General features: G+C 41.3%; 1 protein-coding gene across 6 annotated transcripts in view; it reads right to left on the bottom strand.

Annotated features, from left to right (window-relative positions):
• Positions 1-20,529, bottom strand: part of PDE1C (phosphodiesterase 1C) — a 215,521-nt gene that overhangs the window by 183,675 nt on the left and 11,317 nt on the right. For 5 of the 6 annotated variants that reach the window (XM_086743003.1, XM_086743002.1, XM_086743004.1 and 2 more), the window contains one exon: positions 9,533-9,559. The exons of the other annotated variant lie outside the window; for it this stretch is intronic. In XM_086743003.1, coding sequence (XP_086599129.1) covers positions 9,533-9,559 — 27 coding nt within the window. The remainder of the gene's footprint in view (positions 1-9,532; positions 9,560-20,529) is intronic. 6 annotated transcript variants of the gene reach the window in all.

Genomic DNA, 20,529 nt, shown 5'->3' with positions numbered 1-20,529 from the left:
ATTGAAGGTCCCTTCCAACCCTAACCATTCTATGATTCTAGGAATAAGCAGCTGCATTGAAAAAAAGCACAAAATTAAAAAGAGGTTTTCTGATCAGGCATTGAAGGCCCAGATGTCCGAAGTCCTGCCCCTACATCTTGTGAGAAAACAAAGCACCTCTCTACTATAATTGTTCCCGAAATCTGGCTGAGGGGGAAAAAAATTAAAAAACAACTAAAATAAACACAACACAAAAACCCCCACAACATATCTTTGGAAATGATCATGTCAAACTTTACTCTTGAGAGCCTGGGATTGGTTTTATTGAGCTGGATGCATTTAATGTACCTATCATGCACGTATTCGCTCATACATCTGCACAATCAGGCACATTAGTATCTCTGAGTACAGTCAAACAATGAATCCACTACATAAATACCTCAGATATTTTACAAAGCCCTTGTGAAGCACAGTATGCGCAGGTAAGTACACAACAACTGGATGTTTCTACTGGAGAACCTCCTCCCCAGCAGGAGAACAAGTGTTCTTCTACATGATGACAGTCTAACATCATCATCCACTGAAGCATAATATTAATTCAAACTCCGGAAAAGTACACAGGAAATTCTGTAATGGGGTCTGCACCTCTTCTGACTCATCAGTAGATGGATGGGATTGAGGGAAGGAGATACATCAGCCAAAAACAGTACATTGCTTCCTAATCTTCTCTGTGGTAGTGCTCATTGAAACATGTATTAAGTATACTAATGTGTGAATCCTTTTTAAACTAATGCACACACAAAGGAAGCCCAGTCCTTTGCTTCTACTTAAGGCTTATTTTCCATTTGTGGTGTTAACACTTGGAAGCCTGTCTGTCAAAATACATTACCAGCTGTGCTCCCCTGTGCCTGTGGAGATGGCATGGCACTCAGCAAGGAGCTGCTGATCTTTTCACAAGAGACTCTTGTAGATGTTTTCACTTTAATGTGTGATAAATACTTTGGCCCAGAGAGAGTGCAGTGTCCATGTAGATAAGGTATAAAGATCTGGAGGACTTCTTCATCTGTCATCTAACTACAGTTAAATACCATCCCCAAGTTATCATTTCAAAATAGGCAGGACAATAGGGCAAACAAAATGTATTTGCTGGGGGAAAAAAAGATTATTCATAATATTTGAATAATCTGTTGAGAATGTGCTAAAGCAAACACAGAGCTTAATCAGTAGAAATGAGAGAGACTCTCTGATATCGCAGTGAGGAAAGAGGGTTTATAGCTTTCTCAGATTTGATAAGACTTGTTAGTGGCTCCAGTGTAACCCACATTAAAAGTGAGAAATTTCTCTTCAGAAAAAGTCACACTGCCAGGAGATAGCTGATTCTCTCCTGGGGCAAATTATCTCAGCCCTTGCATTTGACAGATTTTTAACAAAATGCCTTAGGATTCCCTCTTCATCATTTGCAAGGACACACATTTAGGAAGCGAGAGATTTTGAAAGCTGGAGGCTTATACAGGACTTCAATTATATCGCCCTCCCCCAGAGGAGGTCCCCAAGTAAAAGCTCATTCCCACAATAACTGTCAAAATAATGTCAGTCACTAACATATTTTTTTCTTTCTCCCTCTATCCTCCTTACCCCCCAAAATAATGTTATCCTTTGCTCTGGCCGCTAAATGAAAGAGAGGGATTAAAATAACTCCTTATCAATTCAAATTGAATTTGAGGCACAGCTAAGACAAAGGAGTTCTGAATTAGTCATGGAAATGCTGCATCTTAGGGTAATTTAAATCACCATCTTTTTGTAATTACCCAGTGTACTGAAAATTGCCTAGAAGTTGCTATAACTCATACGTGGTAAGTGCTTGATGGGAAAAATCAATGGACTACCTATCTGCTACTTGAAGCATGGTTCAGAGGGGTCAACTCATTAGCAGCTGTTGGGATTATTGGTTTGACCAGATACAATTTAGCATTCAGTTAAAAAAAAAAAAAAACCACTTAAGCTATTTTGTTTTCTTCCTTCGGCATTTTATTCCCCAGGAACTTCTGGATGCTCAACTGAAGGGTAGAGTGATACAGCCTAGGAGCAGCAAGTGGCAGTGGGATCCCAAACCTTACGGTTTCATACTTGTTTCTTGAGCTTTCCTTTGGAGGAAAAGCTTTTCAGTAGACAAGACTCTGTGCTTCTGTGTGGAATGTGTTAGTGGAAGACCACTGAGATACAGAGAGTCAAGACTAACACCTCTCTTCGTTATGCTGTGGATCACAAAAATTCACATACAGTTAGGAAAGAAGGATGAAAAGGAAGAAGGGAATGGGAAATGACAGCTGGGGAAGGAAGGACTCGAGACAGATGTGTTAACATTTGTGTTTACAGTTATTTTCAGGAAATAAAACCAGAATTTTTTTCAGATACTTATGCAGATCTTCTATGAACACTGAAATATTACCAAGAAATTGCAGTGCAATTAAGAAAAAAAGAAGTTCTATAGAACAGCCTCTGCCTTTGCTAACAGCTACATTAAGCTCCAACAAAAGAAGGCCACTTACTAGCAGCGTAAACTGTTTTAACCCAGACTTGGGAACTGAACACTCCGATTATCCATCTGTATTAGTGTGAGCAGCAACTGTATTAGCTTCCTCCCTCTTACGCTACCAACATGACCATGAAAGTTAATGTAGTTTTCACTAAGGGAATTTCACTCGTTGCATGCATCGAATGAGAGTAATTCACTTCTCAGAGGCAAAATTAAAAACAAACAAACAAACAATAGTATTTTACAGGAAGATAATATCTAATAGGCAATAATATACAGCTGAACTGAATTATTCATTAAGTTTTATTATCCTTCTTATACAAATTCTGTGTAAACAATGAGAGAAGAATTCCCTGTTCCATCCCTACACCAAATCCTAATCGAATTCTCCGAACATGCTTCAGTAAAGGATCTCAGATTAACTACAATGGAAATGAACATTTACTGGTACCTGTGCACCCACAAACAGCATTATGTTCCTCCTTATATGTAAAGGAATGAAAACTGCAAAATCCCAAAGAAAAAAGCAAGCCACTTTGATTTAGCTAAAAAACAAGTCAGTGAGAACAGCACTGGTTATCACTGAAAGAAGCCAAACTAACCCAACAGGATGGTGTCAGGAGACCGGGCTTATTCTTCTCCATGCAGCTTTTCAGATTCATATGCGCACTATTTTGTTTGGTTCCAACTGCTGGAAACAGAAGTGCCAAAATGTCATAAGGCTATAGTGTATCTAATCTGTATCGCCTATTTTAAGTGTGTTAATCAGCTGGGTGCATAGCTAGTGAAAATTCTCCAGCAGCTTTTTTCCAAACAACTTTTCATAACAAAGCCTAGAAAACTAGTAGAAGGCACAAGACTACTTCTGCTCTGCCCTCTCCCCAAGATTTGAACCAGGAAAACTTGTCAGGCACTAAGAATTTTTAAAAAGGAAACATCTATACTTTGCAAAGTCATTTTGGTTTGAATGTCTGATACTAAACAATGTTTGATATCAGTTTATCTTCATTAGAATCTATGACTTTTGACCGTAATTTTCATTTCACACCAATCTCACTCCAGTAAAAAGGGAATGAATCTTGCAAATGTAGGGGCTACAAATAACTTATAACAAATTGATACAAACATTATCTGTAAAATCTGAACCTAGATGATATCACAACTACATTTTGAAAATGAGTGTCATGTACAGACAGAGGACCAATACAAAAGCAGGGGTGTATTATCAGTTCTGCTGAAATGATACTGAAGTTTATGGCTTAATTTCACCCATGCTTAGGAAAAACCTGAACATAAGTTTCTTTTGATCAGTAAGACACTTATCATCACAGTACTTGAGTAGCATAAGCTACTTTTTCCATTTTCAAATCTGGCAGAGTCCACTCCTTATCAAGTGAGACATGTTATTGTTAGAACAAATTCTGTACAACCAGTAATTTTTTTAGGTATTGCAAAACAGCCGAAAAACTATGCTCAATATATTAAATAATTTAATAGTCATTAATCATTAAGGACTCGTATTTACTGATAATTATTCAGCACTATATAAGACACGGAATAAAATTAATTTTAGTAAAATAATAGGAATATGTATCGGTAAGAAAGATGTGGTCACTGTTTAATCATGGTTCATAATTGTTTTGCACTTACTCCTGCTTTGGATAAAGAGAAGTCCCATTACTCACGTCAGGAATTAAAAATTTATACCTTTCCCTGCCAGAGCGATAATATTAAGAAATGGCTGACTCCTTTTGGGGTAGAACGACTGAGCAAGATTTCAAAAGCAGGAAAAAAAAAAAAACCCATATATCTGTATGGAGTCCAGTCTCACTGCATCTTCCAGCTCTCTTAAGCAGTCAGAAACAGGAGAAGGACAGAAAGCAGGAGGGTATGTAAAAGCCTCTGTCATTTCCAATGTTTTGCTCTTACTGAAAGTGTTAGGAGAACAAAAGCTGGGATTTTCTAGGAGGCAGGTTTTCTCTTCTCCTCTCAACATGAAGCTTCCCCACATATAGCCAAGGAATATAAACTTCCTCCTCGAATTAAAGCACAAACTCCACTTAGCTTTGTTAACTTGAACCGCAGCCTCTTTTTCAGAGCTGTGTAATGCTGCCAGTATCTGATTGCACTTAGACTACATTAGAAGATCACTCAGGTTGCAAAGTCAAGCACCCAGAAAGCTAGGAAATACTGAATTAAGGTTGCCAGTGTCACTTTAATTTGCCCCCTTCACATACAGATCAATTACAAGCTTTACTTACATGACCATGTTCAATTTTTTCCCAAAGCACTCATGATTCTGCAGTGCAATGAATACAGAGCACTCAAGAAATCAATACCTTTTCTACAGAAATTAAGTGTTCATTAAATTTAACAGAACCAACTCCACTTGTGATATTACAGAAAAAAAGTCAGTAAATCTCTTTTTGCACAATGCCTACCAGCCCTGAATTGAAAATTTCATGTCTGTTCCCCTGAAAAGCAGAGTTTCCAGAAGTCCAACCGAAGTTACAGGGAGTCAAGGAGGTCTCAGCATCCAAAAGACGACACTTGACAAAGAATTTTGACGCATTAAGTCGTGCATTCTGTGTATGCTACTGATATCGACATTTAACGCAGCCTATATTTCTAGAGTTGCTCGGATACTATATATAAAGAAAAACTTGAGCTAAGCAGTATTATAATTACTTGCACAGCTTAAGGAATTAGGGGTATTTTTATTATTCGTAATTAAGATAACTTTGCAAGGTCAATAGATAAGCTGTGGAAATGAAATGGTATCAGAATTAAAGACTAAGCATATTGTCAAATCAAGTAACTTGATGAATGCCAAGAGTTAATCAGGGCCACAGTGCTGTTCTCAAGCACCAAGAGCTGGAACAGATGACCTCCAGAGGTCCCCTTCAGTCTACATTATTCCACCAATGGCAGTGTCAGCTACCACCATATACAATGCCCTTATTCAGACAATCAGCTTTCAGAGCGCACTGGTGCTTCATTCCAATGAAAATCTCTTTAGCACATCCTAACAGCACTAAAGGATGAGATTAATCCTAGCACAGACTTTTCCTCACAGGATCTGGTCCCGAGGAAACGTCTGACTTAAAGATCATCTAGAATGAGACTTGCAAGGCTATAAATTTAGCTGCATTTTGAAATTATCCAAAAGAGATAGTGGATTATTTTAATCTAAAAGAGGTATCAGCATGAATAACCCTGAAGATGACGATGAACTAAAGTTGGGGAAAGAAATACCTTTTTCCATTTATTTCGTACGTAACACCATTGTGCATATATGGTTTCACCTGTTGTGCTACACACTAACATGAGTACATCACACCCTTTTTTTTTTTAAGGAAGAACATGTTCACATTTTTCTCCAAGAGTATATTAACTAAATGGTGGAGCAAACTGGAATTGAGAAGCACAGACATAGATGAGAAAGAACAGGAAAGTGTGGGAAAGGGATGGAAAAGATCTCTGCTTACGAGTTTCCTGCCTGATAGTCTGAAGTGGAAACAACAAAATCCTTATGAAAATTAAGGAAGGCTTGATGTTCCGGCCATGTGGTCTGTATCGGATGCCAACCTTTTCTAATTAGAGTACAATCTTTTTAAAAGAAATCACATCAGGATTTTGCAGGGCCTGTTAGGACGCTTCTTTCAGGGTCACAACCAAAGGCACTTTGGTTACATTTCCTTTTCTACTTTGTACTTCCTGTATAGCATTAACAGGTACTTTGGGGGGATAGAAAAAAATCCAGCCATGATGGACGGATAAAATATCAGGACTCTTTTACTTGACTTTTATCTAAAATGATTTCCTGTAAAAGAAGAATTTGCATCTTAATAGAAAATCACACTGTACAATTAACCAACATACAGCTAAATAAAACAACTGGTGGAATAAAAATGCATGGCTGTGGATCATAGGGGAGGAAAATGTATACCATGTAAGCTAATACAGATTATTTACCTGACAAATTTCGAGAAGATAAATAGGACTTTAGTGAGTCCTCAGAAGTGTAAAACTGATGGCATAGCTGAATCGAATCTAGGAAGGGATTTCCAAGGGCTACTTGAAGGCTGATTTCCCTCTTAATCTCCGAGGCAGCTGAAGATGCCAGGTATCTCCCAGGAAAGTACAGGCAGCCCACAGCTGGCTGTCTTCAGGATAACTGGGAGTTTCAACAGTCAAATCAAACTCATGACTTCACGACTGATGTCTCAGGTGAAAGCAAAACCAACCCATGACCTGAAAGTTCAAGAGAGCTTTGGCTTCCTGCCTAGTCCTCCCCTCTTGCTGACTATCTGGCCAGTCACTATTTAAGAAGCTATCCGCTATTCACTTACCCAAGGGGAACTAGGTGGGAGAATGATATATGACCCAAGTCCTGATTAAATATCCTGCTTCTCTGGTATTGCTGTGATTAATCTACATCACAGTTCAGATGCAATTACTAGGTTGGGACTAATGAAATTAGGATTGTCTAGACAGCTATGAAACTTCCAAGTTTATGAGGAAAATCATATCAATACATTATTGTTACAAAAGCATTTGAGTCAACTTAGTTAACAGCATGATCAACGCAAGAGTCAGTGTCTTTCGTTTCCAATTACAATTTTAGAATGGCTCAGATTTTACTCTGACTCTTTCTCCTCAAGTTTTCTTGCATGCACCTCCTTTTCCTTCCCAACAGGTCTGCACTCAGGGGAAACTATTTCTTTACACTGCCAGATATAGAGGACAGCAGTGTTTCTCCTACGTAGGTAAGTGCTGCTTACTATCACCTAGGCATTCTTATGTGATAAGACTCCCCAAAGAGAAACAAAAGGAAAAAGAAGCAAAAGCAGGAAAAAGATCATTACAGTTCAGCTGCTGGTCACCCTCCAGAGCCCGGTGATGTAGAACAGCTGCGATAGTTTTGAAAAAAGGTAACAACAGGAAAAAGAAAACCCCACAACAGATGAATGTGGGAAAACGAAGGTGGAGACCTGAACCGAGTCACCAGTTTATTTTTATTGCTGGAATTATCAACTCAACAGAGAGATGCTACTTAAAACCAGCCTTTAAATGAACTTCTACTACCACTTCCTTTTGCTGGCTGTTACACTTCTGCATCAGATGACAATCTGTGCAATTTCCCATTTAGCATCACACCTTGATGACACAGCAGGTGGCAAATCCATGTCAGAAGCTTATTAGCCAGCTAATTTGCCCTATGTGCTGGCAAAACACAGTTCCCAGCCACAGCAGCCACCCCACTGCACTACATGGCCCTCCAGCCAGCAGCCAGAGCCCGCCGAGCAACATTACCAGGAGTAGCTGCTCAGCAATTGCTGTGTGCTGGTCCCTGGAGCAGCCTTTTGCCTTCACAGAGCTCACACCAGTTGTTAGACAGGAGAGGGGCACAAAGCTCGTCTGCCCAGCTGCCACAAGGGCACACCCCATCAGTCAGGCAGCAGGCAGGTGTAACAGAGAAAAAAAAAAAAAGTTCAAAATTCCATGAGGCACAAAACTTAACCCTGTAATGGTACATTTAAACAGACTGACATATTAAGTTCTCTGTATGTCATTGACATAATTCTGTATTGGGCTTGTAGGAGCTTTTAACATATTTCATCTCTTTTCCAAGGCTTACAGAAACTGTCCCATACAGAAGAGATGCTGAACACAAACCTCTCTGATGCCAGTTATGTACACAGAAAACACACAGAAATAAGGCACAGTACGCAGGACAATGTGAATAGTGCAGAGGAAGGACACACACAGAGCAATCCTTCATTCTGGAATGATCTCAACCCCAGAACAAATCCTCTTGCAGCAACTCAAGACCTCTGGCTAGAGACATGTTCATAATTAATTGACAATCATGGCAGCAGTAAGGGAAACTGGGAGAAAAATTGAGCTCTGCCCTTAGGAAAACAACTGGGAGCATATTTACTTTCTCCCTGTTCTTGTGTCTCATACTACGCAATGCCCACCTGCACAGTTCAGCACACAAATCTCCAAATCTGTATTTTCCACTAAACCGTCACAACTAAAACCCACCTCATCCGTGACTCAAGCCACGACACTTCAGTCTCTTGTGGCGGTGACACGTAGCCTGTCCTGCCAGTGCTGCATTAGAATGATCATCTTCAGCAGAGGGTAATAGCAAACAGGAGGGGTGGCTGTGATGTCTTAGCCCATCACATCATCACATTGGCTTATCTGCCAGCTCCTTCCATCATCACTCCACATTAAAGGGCACATTCAGCCGAGCTGCAGGGTTTAGTCTTTAGGAAGCACTCTGCAGGAGTCTCAAATCCAGTTAAAGTCAACATGAACTGAAGACGCTCGGCACGCCATGACATTAAGTCAGCAATTAATACTTCACATGCAGAGGAGAAGGAGTCAGCTCAGCACCAAAAAAACTTTATGCTGCAAAGTGGGTGCGCTGTGAAGCAACCAAGCACAAGGGCTCCGAAGAAGAAGGAGAAAAAAAAAAGAAAAAAAAAAAAAAAAAAAGAATCTGTCAAAGAGCCCCGTTGGGCCTCCCTCCTGCAAGGAGGCAGTGAGATAACTAGATCAGGTAGCTGTAATAGGGCCTGTTAAACAACAGGATCCCTGTCTTCCTTCAGCCTCCTGCAAAGGCGTAGATCATTAGCAACACTACAAGCCCACAATCCATTTTGTTATTACAGCACAAGTAAGTGATAGGTGTTAGAACCAGCAGATCTTGCAGAAGTAACAGAGTGACGTTTCTAAGGGTTTGACCTTCAAGGGTCAATATTTCTGTCCTTACTCAGGGAGAACTACCACTAGTGTCAGAGGGGAGGGCTACCACTAGCACCAGAAGGGATCTGGACCAGCAGCAGCACAAGATGGACCTTCAAAGGGAGAAACAATCAGTGGAATGGCATTTCCCTGGGAACAAAACTAATCTAGTAACAGGAAAATCCTCCTTCAAACACCCTAACAAAGAGAGACAGATGACTCACAAATACCTTCCAGTCCTCTGCGATTTACTCTTACCTCTGTGATGTTTTCTTGTATTTTCTCCTGCAGGAAAAGAACAAAATACAACTGAGATAAGAAGGCTCAACGGTGAGGAGGAGAAAAGGAGAGGGTCAGAAATCAGAAGCAATTAAGTGAAGTCACTTCTGCCATCCTAAGGTAGCCATCCCTTCTGCTAACCTCAGTGCTGGTTGCCACTGTCTTCAGTAGAAGGTGTGTGTTTGCCTGTATGCACATCTTGCCCTTTCTTTTAAGACAGGGCTGCTGCAGCTAGGAAAGAATGAGTTACTACTCTAAATGACTTAACAGAAAGTTCAAGTGGCAGAAACTTACTTCTACTTACTAGTAGTAAAGTAGTTTTTATGTCTCCATCCAGCAGATAAGTATGGCTTACTAAGATGGAGTGGTGGTGATGTGACACATTGGCTGTGGTCACTCAGTGGAAAACATGGTTTTACAGCAGCCTTGCTCTAAAGTCTAGATCCTAGCAAGTTCTCTCCTACACCAAATTCCAGATACCACACCATAGAGCTTCACTTCCTTGCACATATCTTGGCACCTAACTGACCTAAGCCCAGGACTAGGAATGGCAAGAGCCAATAAGCATACTGACATCACCTCTTCTCCTCCCCAACCCTTACACCACATCAATTGCAGCAAAGACTGTAAACTCTTCTTAGCACAGTGGATTTTGTCTTCTACAGCAGGCAATGGTACAAGCTGCCAGCCCGCAGAGTAAGGCAATAATCGTGAGCCCTGCTGCATGGTTACCTAGGCAGCGGTGTATCGCCACTGGATGCTGTCCATGAGCTTTTGATCCTACAACAGTCTTTTCCAATAGCCTTGCACAGTGCCTGGCAAAACAGGGCATTGATTTCACTTGAGCTCAGCTCTGCTTTTAAGTTTTAAAGTAAAACTAATGATCTCTAAACTTCACATGTAGTGATGGGAGGAACAAGTCTCAGCGTGGACTGTGATAAGGAGTGCAAGATCAACACCCTGTTGTTTAGCCTTCTTAAAAATAAGAAAAAACATAGCAAAAAGGAATGTAGTGCCATTTTCTATTTAATAAGAAGCATGAATAATGTCTCCTGGCTGTCAAATATTTCATCCAATATTACCTTTAGACATTGTACTCATGCTTGTACCTCCTTCTGTATTCTGACCATTTTAGAATCTTAAAAATCCTAGGTATTTACTTTTAAATTATTAAAAAAATATTTCATTTACACTTAACCATGTGAAGAATTACTTATTTAAACTTGAACGGATGCAAAAGAGTAAGAGAGTAAACATTCATAGCAGTATCAATATTTTAGCTTACTGGGATTCAGGATGCTGACACATACAAGCAGAAGCCCACTTGGACATATCTGATTCTAAGGGAATTTTTTATTTTAATATCAGAAGAGTGGAAAGCAGAAATTCCATTTTGAAGAGTTTAAATTCAGAGGTTTGTATTCTGACAAATATAGAACTTCACTAAATTATTTTGCAAAGGGAAAATGCTGCAAAAATAAATCCCACCTGAGTGGCCATTCCAATCCAGGTTGATTAAAATATCTTATTCCCAAGAAATTCAAATTAGTTTAGATTTCTATTTCTGCTATATAACTTTTTAAATTTTCAAATAAAGTTATTCACAAGTTAATTTTTTCCCCAGAAAGTATCTTATGGTACATTCCAGCACTATCAGAACTATTTTTCCCCTTTACTGGTTAGTGACTTTCATATCATTTTATACAGTGTTTCTCCTTCAGCCAAGCTTCATGTTTAGGCAAAGATACCATTCATTAACTCCTGATTAGCTAAGATTTTCTTGTATATTTTAAAGAGGTGACCCAGCCCTAACATGCTCTTTGCATGTGAGTAATAACATCACTTTTCTGATCAGTTACACCTTTAATGTTCCTTTTATCAAGAATATTTTTACTGCCTTAGAAAATTGTGTGCTATCACAGATGGCAGTACTAGGAAAAAAGCATTTGCCTAGTCATAAGAGCTTTAAAAAACATACATACATTTTTTAAAATTTTTGTTGTTTATTGTTTCCACACCTGCAGTCCAATTACAGTCAAGGTTAACACGTACCAAATTAGTGACTGCATTTACCAGCACTGAATTTGCATGTTACAGTTGAAGAGAATACAACAAAAGGAACCCTTGTTTATAGACTCAGTATCACTACCGCATGCACTTGCTTTAAAAGGAACACCACTAGCAGCTTCTGACATCTAGGAAAAAAAATAAAACATCCTGTATGTCTGAACTTCCAGCATTTCAAAACAAGGTCTGACCATGCTACTCACCAACACAATAAAATGATGGTCTTCATAACATTAACCTGTTGTCAAGTACAGCCTTCAGCTTGCTTTTGGAAACACAAAATGTTGACATCTACCTGCTTTACACTTACACACCACCACTTACACCTGCCTTCCATTAAATGAGATCATTGCAAACAAGGAAATTAGAAGGTGCCTCTTTTAATACCACAGCCAGCACCAGCAGTTGCCTGCAATCAGCAACCTTGTGTGAATTAAAAAGAGGAAACTGGAGCATGGGGATTTGGTTTTGCTTGTGACTGACTGGGGTTTTTTTTGTTTGGTTGTTTATTTTAAAAATTACAGGGGACAAGCTATCCTGATTTATGTCTCCAGAAGGAGTCCATGCAAAGAGGAACTAGCTGCTGAATTGCCTTTAGCAGATGCTCTGGGATGAACCTGGAAACAGATATGTTTCCCAGGCAAGCTCAAGGGATGTGGTTTTTCCAATCAAACCCAAGCTATTCCTCTTTCCCAGGAGGAAAAGAATGAAAGAGTCCTGAAGGCAGTGGTGTTACAGCTTCCTGCACCTGTGGGCTGTCCTGTGCCCATGCCTGGAAGAGGCTTATTGGAATTACCGAATCTGTGTAAGTTCAGGTTCTTTTCTTGCTCGACACGTGCCATGCCACAAGAACTGCCACATCCATTCAACTCCTGTTACCTGCTGCAGAATGTATTACTCATAGGTCTACATTTAGCTTACATTAAAAAAATAAATTAGAACAAGGCAGATCTTTTTTTTTTTCCCATGCTGAAGAGAATTAGCAAGTGACTCACACTAGGTAGGCCCTATATTACTTGTGTAAACTAGAAATTACTTCACTCAGCTTAATGCAATTATACCTGCACGAGTGTAGTATGAAGTGAGTCAGTCGTAGTACAAGAAGGCTGCTGGAGCCTAATGAAAATAAACCCAGTAAGAGTTTTAAAAATAGGCATTTCGTAACAATCAAAACTAAACAAAGTGGTGGGTAGGACGAAACTTCTGACTCAAATGAGATGAAGTCAACAAGATTGTTGAGCCCACTATTTGAGTATCTGCTCTTCTGGGGATGAATAAATCCTTCCCACAGCCAGAGGAACAACACAATATACTGGCCCAACATAAAATTAGGACAGGCTTTTTAAGGTATTTAAGAAGCAACAAGATGTAGCTAGCTACAGCTATATGGGCACTCAACTCCCATTAAAATAAAACGATGCACAAAATTTCTCTGTGCTTCAATGCCCATCAGCTTCAAGTGTATGTTCCCTGGGGTTATGTTTCTACCTCTGCCATTTAATTCTGGTGCACCCTCAAGCAAATTGTTTTCTTCCTGTTCTTCCCCTTCAGACCCTTTTCTGTTAGTTTTAGTTTGTTAGATCTTCAGGGTTGTGGCTTTAGCTATATGGGGTTTATGACAGTGGGGCACAACTGGAACCCAAATAACACTACTTTGAGTTGTTGCAAAACATTCCCACCCTTCCTGTGCATCTAGAAATCTAGAGATGAAGATAATGTAATAGAAACACACAAAAACTGTGTCTGAATTTGGTAATGATGTTCTCAGGCCTTATTCTTCTGAAAGAGGTGAGTGAGTTAATGCAACTGAGTAGGTATGGAGAGGAATGAGGGTGGAGGGTTTGGGAGAATTAAGTAACTCTGCCAACCGCTCTGTTTTTGCCCGATAATCATACAACTCAGAATATCAACTAGCTAGATGAATTGCTCTTTCACTCCTACACAGCCTCTGAAGAATTACCTAAACCACTTAATTTTTTTTTAACTCATAATAGTGGCTTGGTTAACATGGTGTTATTCCACGTGGTTTAGTATTAATGGCATCTTTTCAGTATATGGAGTAAAACTGTGGGTGCTGCAGAAGTAATAGGAGGATCTTTGCCTAACCTCATCCCTGGAAGTTTATACTAAATTCTGAACGTTAACGAGCATCGTGCTTTGCTCACGCACTGCTGCTAGGACTAAGGGTTACATCTGCCCTTGGTAAGGTCTCTGCAGGCTTGTAACTTCAGCGCCCTGATCAGCCTTAGGCCACCAGCTGACGGACACGCAGTTAACAACCTGAGGTACACATAGGTAACTGCAGGTGACACTTTTCAGTGAGTTAATGCTTCCCAGCTTAGGAATGCCAAGTGCCACAAGCTGAGATGGGATGGTCAAGCAATTCAGTTTTCTGGCTGAAGCTCAGAATTGGTGATTGCAGTGGCTTGACCAAACACATTTTGTTTTGCTTGGCTATCACAATGGGTTCAGAGGGCACATACAGTTGGTCAAAGCAGTTTAGCAAGCCAGAGAGATCTTTTTAAGTCCTTAAAACTTGGTGGCATGTGCTGTCCCCTTTGTACCACTGGCTGACAACACACAAGCCTGGATCTAACACAGCATCTCCTTTCAGGCTGGATCTGCACTTCTTCAGGAAAAAGAGGGCAACAACCTTTTAGGGCACTGAGAGACCAAGTAAAGTGAACCTGCTGCAGCCGTTTAAAAAGATATTGCTCCCAGCAACCTCATGCCCAGCATCCTGCCACAACTCAGCACCCTCACAGCATGGCTGGCGGATGCGAGTGCATCCCTGGACATCAGCTGCTTCAATGTAAAGTTCAGCCTTTTGGCTTAAACTGGCAACAACGGTGGTTTTAAGCTAAGACATGCTGGGTTTCGTATTGCCATCTTTGTGGTGGAGGCAGAGAGACAAAAGAAACTACCAGGGCATTAATTTGCTCAGCTGAAGCAGCCTCACCAGAGCTTGCCTGCCACACGCTTATTTTTGTCATTGACATCGGTAAACATGATCAGAGCTACGCACAGAGAAAGGAAACTTTTCCCTGAAGAGGAACATTTTACAATGGCTACTTCTTCAGGGGAACCACAATTGTTAAATAAAACAGTTGCCACAAACAAATATTTAAAATGAGTTATTCATCAGATCAAGGGGAAAGAGGGACTTTTCCTCTTCTATATTTAGAAGCTTTATAATTAGCATGTTTAAGATGTGAGTGGGAGCTTAATCATCTGTTAACAAAAGCACCCAACAACGTCTGTCCTTCAGTCCTGGAGTCCCATCACATCCACAGCTCACGCAATCCACGGCTACTCATCTCTGCTTCCCTGCAGGGCTCCTCCCACCATCTCATTCGGAAGAAACGAAAAAGCCACTTTACCCCGATGAAACATCCACCTCGTAACCCGTGCATTCTCACAGGTCTTGTCTTTCCTTTCGTGACAGAGCTGGGCTTCTGAAGGTAGAACACGTGTTAAGAAAAGACTACTAAAAGCCTATTTCATAGTTTAGCAAACCAACAGTGAAATAAAAGTGATGAAATTCGGCAAAAGACAAACAAGTCTGTCTACAGGTCAAATCTGGAAGATTCTTCCTGCTCTTTTGTTACTCATCAGTGAATCTATGGGTTTACTGAATGATATCTCTCCCCTTCCTTTTTCTGTGAGAGATGACCATAATTCACATTTACTGCTTTTTTCGCCAAATCCTTCCAGCTCACCAATCCAGAATCCCCAAGATTTCCCCTTGATGGCCATATGTAGGCAGGAGGATTAAGAGCATTTCCCAGCTCCCAAGCCCAGGTGCCCTCTCTGGACGTATCACTGGGGGTATGCGCCGTCCCCCTGTGCATCACTTCCAGGGAGAGGAGGCTGGGGGTTCAGATCAAGCTAGATTTTCTGACTGATGGGATCACTTAAATAAATTGAAAATCTTCTCTCCCAGCAGCTCGATACTCTGAATCATGCAGTGCATTACCAATTAATCGTCATCATCACAGGATTAGTGATGCATTTATGTTACATTACCAAAGCCTATAGTAATAACCATGTATAAATCAATTCACAAAACCCCAATCATAGCACAGACTACAGACCAGCATCTGTCAAAGCTGAAGATCCTGTGGGAGCCCTGACTAGAACTCAGAAATAGATTGAGATCGCCAGACTTCAAAGGGTATGATGCCATCAACTCCTGCTGGGTTTTTAATTCCTTAATTGAAACAGGAAGACCAGTTTTCTTGCTTTACTCACTCTCCAGTCAATAATAATTAAAAAAAAAGGTTATTTATATTTTCTTCTACAAGGGTTGTTTACCAGAATACTGTGCTAAGTTAAAAACAATACAATCACAGCTAGTGACAGCAGAGAAAAAGAAACGGTAAGAAGTGGGTGAGGCAAAAAGAAAAGATTTCAGCTGGTACTTCAAATTTGATCAAGGGCTTACGTGGGGTTTTTAAAAAACAAGAGGAGTAATTTTAAATTGGACCTAAACTACATGGGGACATAGTGAAATCATGATAGGATGAGGCAGCCACTTGTGTCATTTTAAGTAGATTAGAAGAGTCTGCGTGCTCTGAAGCATGGGCATGTGTTGCGCAGGCACTCAAAGACAAGAAATGTTCACAACCTGAAACGGGTACTATGATTTCAGTAGAAACAGAGAGAAGACAGTTGAGAGGCACAGCAGATTTACAGCCAAAAAAAAGAAGGGGAAAACTTTCACATCTTGGAAACAAGAAGTACTGCTACAAAGTGCAAATGGAGCTTGCACTCAACTCGCAATTAGTAAATAATGTATGCAAATAATTCAAGGTCAGAAAATATCCTCATTGATTTTGACCAAGGAAAATGCTATTTTGATAAATTTCATCTGATTTGGCTGACCATTGGATTTCATCAGTCTAGCTACTGAGTTTTCTAAATAACTGGGCAAAAAAGAAACTTACAGCTCCACCTCAAAAATCAATGGCAGTCATTAGCATGGCATAGTCATTGGCATGGCTTCATGAAGGGCAGATTGTACCTGACCAATTTTGTAGCCTTCTATGATGGGATGACAGTATCGGTGGACAAGGGACGAGCAACAGACATCATCTACCTGGACTTGTGCAAAGCATTTGACAATGTGTGTGTCAAAGCACGACATCCTTCTCTCTAAACTGGAGGGGCATTGGTTTGATGGATGGACCACTCGGTGGATAGGGAACTGGCTGGATGGCCGCGCTCAGAGAGTGGTGGTCAACGGCTCAATGTCCAAGTGGAGACCGGTCACGAGTGGCATTCCTCAGGGGTCCGTGTTGCACCCGGCCCTGTTCAACATCTTTGTCGGCGACATGGACAGTGGGATAGAGTGCACCCTCAGCAAGTTCGCTGACAACCCAAGCTGTGTGGTGCCGTCGACATGCTGGAGGGAAGGGATGCCATCCAGAGGGACCTTGACGGGCTGGAGAGGTGGGCCCATGCCAACCTCATGAAGTTCAACCAGGTCAAGTGCAAGGTCCTGCACCTGGGTCGTGGCAATCCAAGGCACAAATACAGGCTGGGCAGAGAATGGATCGAGACGAGCCCTGAGGAGAGGGACTTGGGAGTGATGGTGGTTGAGAAGTTTAACATGAGCAGGCAATGCGCCCTTGCGGCCCAGAAGGCCAACCGCATCCTGGGCTACATCAAGAGGAGTGTGGCCAGCAGGTCAAGGGAGGTGATTCTCCCCCTCTACTCTGCTCTCATGAGACCCTACCTGGAATACTGCACCCAGTTCTGGAGCCCCCAACACAAGAAGGACATGGACCAGTTGGAGAGGGTCCAGAGGAGGGCCACGAAGATGATCAGAGGGCTGAAGCACCTTTCCTATGAAGACAGGCTGAGAGAGCTGGGGCTGTTCAACCTGCAGAAGAGGAGGCTCCAGGGAGACCTGATAGCGGTCTTCCAGTACCTCAAGGGGGCCTACAGGAAAGATGGGGAAAAATTCTTCAGTAGGGCCTGTTGTGATAGGACTAGGGATAATGGTTTCAAAATAGAGGGAGGTAGATTTAGATTAGATATTAGGAAAAAAATTCTTTACACTGAGGGTTGTAGAGCACTGGTTGCCCAGAGAGGTGGTGGATGCCCCATCCCTGGAAACATTCAAGGCCAGGTTGGATGAGGCTCTGAGCAACCTGATCTAGTCGGGGACGTCCCTGCTCCTTGCAGGGGGGTTGGACTAGATGACCTTTGAAGGTCCCTTCCAACCCTAACCATTCTATGATTAGGACATACAAACAATCAACCGATGTCCGTTGTGTTGCTGTGACCTTTTGCCATGATACAACTCTTACAGTTTCCCACTTGGTCATTTGGTGTCTAACGTGTTTACTAGGTTCATGTGAGGCATAGCTGAAAAGGCCACGTGTTAAAATCCTCCTTACAGAAAAGCCTCCATGATAGCACAGGTGGTGAGGAATCTCTTCTGCAGTACAGCTCAAGGTAGCTGCAATCCCTTCTCTGCCCATTTAGTAAAGAGTGGACAGAGCCTGGAGGTGTTACAGATGGGTGTTACAGATATGATCTGAGTGGACTGATGTAAATGATGCTCTTATACTATACACTTTCATGAAAGCTGATGACCTTAGATTGCACTCAAGTCCAAATTCCATCATTGTTCACACAGCCGGAGTACTGGGCACCAATTTCCTAGCAAAGCAATTATGGAGAGAGGGAAATAAGAAGAGGGAAAGGAGAGGGTAGTAAGAAGGGAGTTCCTCTTGAGATTTGCTGCCGCAGATAATGAGGATACAACTGACTTGACCTACTTGGCACTACAAACTCGACCAATAGCTTGACAAGGCTAGTGTAAATGCAGCCACTCCTTGACCTTTGGCAGGAGGGCTGGGTAGCACCCCATACAGCTATAATGCTTTTAGGCAAGCAGTAGCCTAAGACATGAATGAGTTTAAGGTATTTTATTTTCTAATGACAAGATGATCCATGATCAAGTGTCATGATTTTGTTCAGCATCATTTTAACAAAGGGCAGTCATGGCTTGCTCAAACATCAGTAAACAGCACCTGCTATCAGAAGAGGCAAGGTAACTGCTGTGTATCTTTCCACAACACGGTATGTATACCAAATGAGATGAAAAAGCAGCAAAGGAAAAGTTTACTTAATTGGCCTGCACTGAGCACTGTAGGTATAGGAAGTTTCGAGCAAGACAGTTTGAGGCACAAGGATTTGCAGGGAGCCCTGGGAACCCCACAGGGACAGCTGAGTGCTCCAGCTTCGTCACCAAATGAGGTTTTCAGTAAGGCCAAATCAGAAGGGCAAATTCAAATTCAGTACTGGAACTGCCCTGTACGGAGCAATAGACTGAACTGGGATTTTAATGTGTTGACATCTTATCCACAAAAGAAGTCAGAAATTGTTGTTCTAAAAACTTCTAAAAATATTATTTCATTCATGTAGATTTTGTACAGAGCTAGTACAATTACTGAAATCTTCAGATTCTTCCTCTGTATTTACTCAGTTTTCCAACGCTCCTCATGCAAAAAAAAAACAAACCAACAACCAAAACCATAAACAAAACCAACAAAAAACCCCCCCTGTCATTGCAGTTGGTGTGGATTTAGCTGGAGAAAAATATGAAGTAAAAAGTAAAATGAGTCTGTTTCTGAAAATCCAGCCCTTTGAAAATAATATGATCTACTGCTCATTCTGCTTTTTCTTAATACACAAGCAGCAAATTCTCTTGTGCTTCACACATATCACATTCTCAAGAAAAGTGTGTGCACATAAAAAACCAGTTACAGGTAACCATATTTCAGGAAAATAAAGTCCTGAGGTCTGAAAAGAATATAGAGCAGTTCTCAGTATTCATGCTTTAAAAAACAAAAAAGCAAGCAAACAAACAACAACAACAAAAAAAAGGATTGTCAAATCACCACAATGTATGATCTCCGCATATTTACTACTTGAAAAACACATATATACTTAGTCTGACCAAGTGTTGCTTTCTAGCTGGCCACTCCAGATGACTTATGGAACATTTGGCTCTGAAATTAGTAAAGGTGATGACCTGCAAAGTACAGGATGGGCGGTACTTCAACATGCCTATTCTGTAGCCTCTCCCACTGCAAGAGATTGTGGCACTTAGTGCACAACAGGATCGGAGGGGCCAGGAGGGAAGAATACCTCCCTCCCTGCTGGTCTGAGCGTAGATGTGCTTCACATTGTGTTTACACGGCAACACTGACCTCTGCAAGTGGGATACCACTTCCTTGATATTACAATGTCTCAAGAAAGGGAGCGTATACACAGTCTTTCCCGTGAGTACTTTAGTTGTATCCTGTTCATTTCCCTAAGAAAAGAGCTTGTGGAAACGAGTCATATCAACAAGGGAATGGTTGCTCTTGGAAAAAGGCAAAGCAGAATTTGCAGAGCACTTATAAGGGCAATATTGATGCATCGTGTACACTGGAAGCACATAATACTGTTTAGCGGGAATTCCATTTTCCCAGTGGCAAAAAGCTGTTAAACCCTGGAAGAAACAAGCATGTACAGATTAAAAACTTGTTTCAATCATGGCTACTATGTAAAATGAACATATTCAGATTCTGCAGGAGCCAAACAGGCAGCTGTCCAGTGTTTCATGCAGGGTGGCTCCGTGATTAGTTATAGCATGCACAACGATGGGGAGGGGGGAGGAATCATTCTTCTTACTCTGGATTAAATATCAAGACAGGAAACGTGGACTGGAATTACATCAGACCAGACCAGCCGCATGCGTGAAGTCACTAAACAAATCTGCATCTTGCTCTAAGCTCTACTAAATCTATCAGACTGTTGCTTGTTATTGTTTCCCCCTCCAGCCTTCCTCCCCCCGAACACAACCCACTCCCTCTGTCTGCTAGTAGACAGCTGGTGTGACGCAGAATTTT

The sequence above is a fragment of the Chlamydotis macqueenii genome, chromosome 2, assembly GCF_036417535.1.
Source record: "Chlamydotis macqueenii isolate bChlMac1 chromosome 2, bChlMac1.mat, whole genome shotgun sequence".
Taxonomy (NCBI): domain Eukaryota; kingdom Metazoa; phylum Chordata; class Aves; order Otidiformes; family Otididae; genus Chlamydotis; species Chlamydotis macqueenii.
Note: the sequence above shows the minus strand (reverse complement) of the source record. Positions and strands in the feature narration are given on the sequence as shown.